Raw genomic sequence first — 4,722 nt, forward strand, 5'->3', positions numbered from 1 at the left:
TCACTGAATGTAAATCCTGTGTTATTCACTGAATGTAAATCCTGTGTTATTCACTGAATGTAAATCCTGTGTTATTCATTGAATGTAAATCCTGGGTTATTCACTGAATGAAAATCCTGTATTATTCACTGAATGTAAATCCTGTGTTATCCACTGAATGTAAATCCTGTATTATTCACTGAATGTAAATCCTGTGTTATTCATTGAATGTAAATCCTGTGTTATTCACTGAATGAAAATCCTGTATTATTCACTGAATGTAAATCCTGTGTTATTCGCTGAATGTAAATCCTGTATTATTCCCTGAATGTAAATCCTGTATTATTCGCTGAATGTAAATCCTGTATTATTCGCTGAATGTAAATCCTGTATTATTCACTGAATGTAAATCCTGTATTATTCATTGAATGTAAATCCTGTATTATTCACTGAATGTAAATCCTGTATTATTTACTGAATGTAAATCCTGTATTATTCACTGAATGAAAATCCTGTATTATCCACTGAATGTAAATCCTGTGTTATTCACTGAATGTAAATCCTGTATTATCCACTGAATGTAAATCCTGTATTATTCGCTGAATGTAAATCCTGTATTATTCACTGAAAGTAAATCCTGTATTATTCACTGAATGTAAATCCTGTTTTATTCGCTGAATGTAAATCCTGTATTACTCATTGAACGTGTGACTGTTAATATTTTCTATGGTATATGAGGCTTTTTATCTCAAGTTTTTGTTTTAGAACTTTTGGTGGAAGGAAAGTCCTTCGGAATCCAGAGAACAGCAGCAACCGATGAAACCGTCCTTGACACGGAAGAGGTTTTACAGAAGTTACGTGATGAGGGCTTAGTAATGAGACCGGAGTCTGTGGCATCCGGCGGAGTCAAGTATGTAAAACACGGAGAAATATAAAACTTCCAGGACTTACTGTAAGGTTCAGGCGAAAGGTTACTAAACGTTGTCATGGGATAAGGATCAGGCGATAGGATACTAAATGTTGTCATGGGATAAGGTTCCGGCGATAGGATACTAAATGTTGTCATGGGATGAGGTTCAGGCGATAGGATACTAAATGTTGTCATGAGATAAGGTTCAGGCGATCGGATACTAAATGTTGTCATGGGATAAGGTTCAGGCGATAGGATACTAAATGTTGTCATGGGATAAGGTTCAGGCGATAGGATACTAAATGTTGTCATGGGATAAGGATCAGGTGATCGGATACTAAATGTTGTCATGAGATAAGCATCAGACGATAGGATACTAAATGTTGTCATGGGATAAGATTCAGGCGATAAGATACTAAATGTTGTCATGGAATAAGGTTCAGGCGATAGGATACTAAATGTTGTCATGGGATAAGGTTCAGGCGATCGGATACTAAATGTTGTCATGGGATAAGGTTCAGGCGACAGGATACTAAATGTTGTCATGGGATAAGGTTCAGGTGATCGGATACTAAATGTTGTCATGGGATAAGGTTCAGGCGATCGGATACTAAATGTTGTCATGGGATAAGGTTCCGGCGACAGGATACTAAATGTTGTCATGGGATAAGATTCAGGCGATAAGATACTAAATGTTGTCATGGAATAAGGTTCAGGCGATAGGATACTAAATGTTGTCATGGGATAAGGCTCAGGCGATAGGATACTAAACGTTGTCATGGGATAAGGCTCAGGCGATAGGATACTAAACGTTGTCGTTGGATAAGGTTCCGGCGACAGGATACTAAATGTTGTCATGGAATAAAGTTCAGGCGATAGGATACTAAACGTTGTCATGGGATAAGGTTCAGGCGATAGGATACTAAATGTTGTCATGGGATAAGGTTCAGGCGATAGGATACTAAATGTTGTCATGGGATAAGGCTCAGGCGATAGGATACTAAACGTTGTCATGGGATAAGGTTCAGGCGATAGGATACTAAATGTTGTCATGAGTTTTGCGCAAGTGAAGGAGAACAATGTAAAACAATGGGTTGTAATTAATATAAGCATGTCGGATGATATAGTTGATATTTGAAGTTACTAGCGACTGAGCTGAATAAGGTCCAAAGTTTTTAATTCTATTTCTATAATATGCTCACATACTGTTAGTAATACCACCAGGGGATTGAAACAGTAATTAATAAACAAACATGCGTTACATTATATTTCACATCGCGTAAAAAAAACTGTATTACTGTTGAAATAACAAAACCAAGACGTGTACGATAATGTAATGGCTTACATTAAAAATTTATGAACAGTAGTAAAGAAGCTTATAAAATGAAATAAAATTAATAACTCCATTTACTTAGTCTGCAAAAATATCTCTGTTCATATAAGAAAAACAAAGCTTGAACAAAAAATATTTGTTTAAATAAGAAAACCTAAACATCTGGTTCGAAATATCTCAACTGAGCAAAGAATGTCAGAAACATTTCAGTTGACATAATAAATCAGCTGTATCCATAGAAACCATAAAAAAACGAACGTAGGTAAACACTAGACTGCAGAAAGATTAGGAAAATTATAAACGCCAAATGAATATAAATTCGTTTACAGTGTGACCAACAGATGGCACCACAATATCAATTTTTTTTCTAAGAATTAAAATGGGCTCTCTGTGGTTACGAATATGATGATTTTAAAATTGCTATATTTAGTACAAACCAAAATCTTTTTTTGCAGTCCAAGAATTATTTAAGCTACATTAATAAAGCCTTAACATATTATAACATGTGCTTTCTTCCTGGAGGTTAGCCTATGACATTGTTGACTCAAAATCGATAAAGCCAGTACTGTAATATCTAACACGAACTACACAGCTGTGGAAGACATTAGTTACACAGGCATACGATGGTTTTATTGTCTTGAAATTTTTAAATATTCAACAGTAATTCCTGTACGCGGAATGCGAAAATGATATCCATTTTTTTTCATCACGTACAGATTTTTCACAAAACGTCATACATAAAGAAAGACCACAACACGTAGTTTTGAGACTAAAAGACACGGATTTCATTAAAAGAAATCGGGATGAATGAAGATGTATATTCGTTTGACATCAGTGTTCTTTCCCTTTCTTCAGTTTGTTTGCATTTTTATTAACAAACTTAATAATAGAAAAATGTTCATTGTGGTAAACGAAATAATAATTTGATGTAAGTAAGAGTTTTTTCTTTTTTCTTCCCTATTAATAAAAAAACCCTTACGCGATAGAAAAAAAAAATTAATATTATTTTCGAAATCTGCGTAGCTGAATTATGGAAAATTCGTTATTAAAACCAGAGCAACTTTTATGAAGTTTAAATTCGCAGGCCTGTGTTATCATAATGTGAACAACTCAATTGATTCGTCGCTAATTATGATAGTTTTAGTAATTTAAACCACCAGGATGTTTTCCTAAACCCATAAATATTTGTGGATTTATATTATGTGATTCTGTAGACAAATCAGCAAAAAATGAATAAAAATAAAAGAATCTCATACCTTAACTTTTCAATCTAACCACTTCAAGTCTGATCTGGCCTGGTGGTTAGGACACTCAACTTGTAATATAAGGGTCTCACGTTCCAAACCTGTCGCCGTACGTACTGACCCTTTCAGTCGTGGGGGCATTATTGCATGACGGCCAATCCTACTACTGTTGGTAAAAGGTATTCCAAGGATTAGAGAAGGGGAGGTGTAGAGTAACTTTAATATTAGGGATGGCTATCGCAGATGACCCTCTAGTAACTTTGTGCGAACATTTAACAAAGTAAATAAATAACTACTTTAGTTTATTTGTTTATTTTAAAGCTCTGAGTTGCACACTAGGCTATCTTGGCAGGGATAAAAACCATATTCTTAGCGTTATGATTCTTCAAGCTTACCGCTGCATATTTGTGTGGGGTGGGGGGAATTATTCTATACAGCATTGGTTGTATTGAGTTTATAAATTAAACAAGTTACGCTCAAAAATACTTATTTGTGTATTTAAAATGAACTTATAAATCAGGGACAACAGGTTACACACACTTTGGGGACCAATTAAAAAATATCATTTTGGAGTAAATGAATTACTTAGTAATTTTGTAAGACAGTTTCATTTTGCGTATTATAATTTCTTAGAATTGTTTGACTATATTATCAAATGATTAAATTTTTAAAAAATGCCCTCGTTTTGGTCAAAATATCATACTTTAAAATCTGTTATTATTATTATTTAAATTTTCGTAAATATAGTGTCCGAAAATATATTTAATTCACTTACTGAGCTAATTCATAACCAGAAAGTTCGTAGGCAATAGGGTATCAGTATAAGTGATTGTTATCAATGATCTTACTTATGTTACACCTAAGGCTTTTGTTCACGAAGTTTGATTTTGTTTTATGACAAATTTCACTCTTCTTGGTCATGGAAGGTTTGAATTAGTGGCTACCGAGAGTCTTGCTAATCAAATGTTGAATCCAAAGGCACGACGTCTCCCTCCAATCTGTCTACAGAGGCGCGAAAAAACAAGAAAAAAGAAAAGAAATTTAACGTACGAGCGAATTGTTGAAAAACTAGAGAAGGCAGAAGAACGCCGAAAGGTATGTCGTAATATTGGACGTTGACTTCTTTGATTGACTAAGTTAGTCACTATGTGGAAAAATAAGTATGTTGAAAAAGATTAGAATCTTACAATTTCTGGTACATAAGGTTTTTTAGTAAATTTTTTTTTTTTTTTTTTTTTAATTTCGCGCAAAGCTAC

The 4,722-nt window shown here is 34.0% G+C and overlaps 1 protein-coding gene across 1 annotated transcript in view; it reads left to right on the forward strand.

The window, feature by feature from the left end:
• Positions 1-717: 717 nt before the first annotated feature.
• LOC106476318 (uncharacterized protein KIAA1211 homolog) overlaps positions 718-4,722 on the forward strand; it is a gene marked incomplete at its 5' end in the record, with an annotated part of 18,727 nt that continues 14,722 nt past the window's right edge. The window contains 2 exons of the mRNA XM_013936979.2: positions 718-889; positions 4,393-4,561. Of these exons, the coding sequence (XP_013792433.1) occupies positions 718-889; positions 4,393-4,561 (341 nt within the window). The remainder of the gene's footprint in view (positions 890-4,392; positions 4,562-4,722) is intronic.

This window comes from Limulus polyphemus, unplaced genomic scaffold (genome assembly GCF_000517525.1).
Source record: "Limulus polyphemus unplaced genomic scaffold, Limulus_polyphemus-2.1.2 Scaffold10265, whole genome shotgun sequence".
NCBI lineage: Eukaryota > Metazoa > Arthropoda > Merostomata > Xiphosura > Limulidae > Limulus > Limulus polyphemus.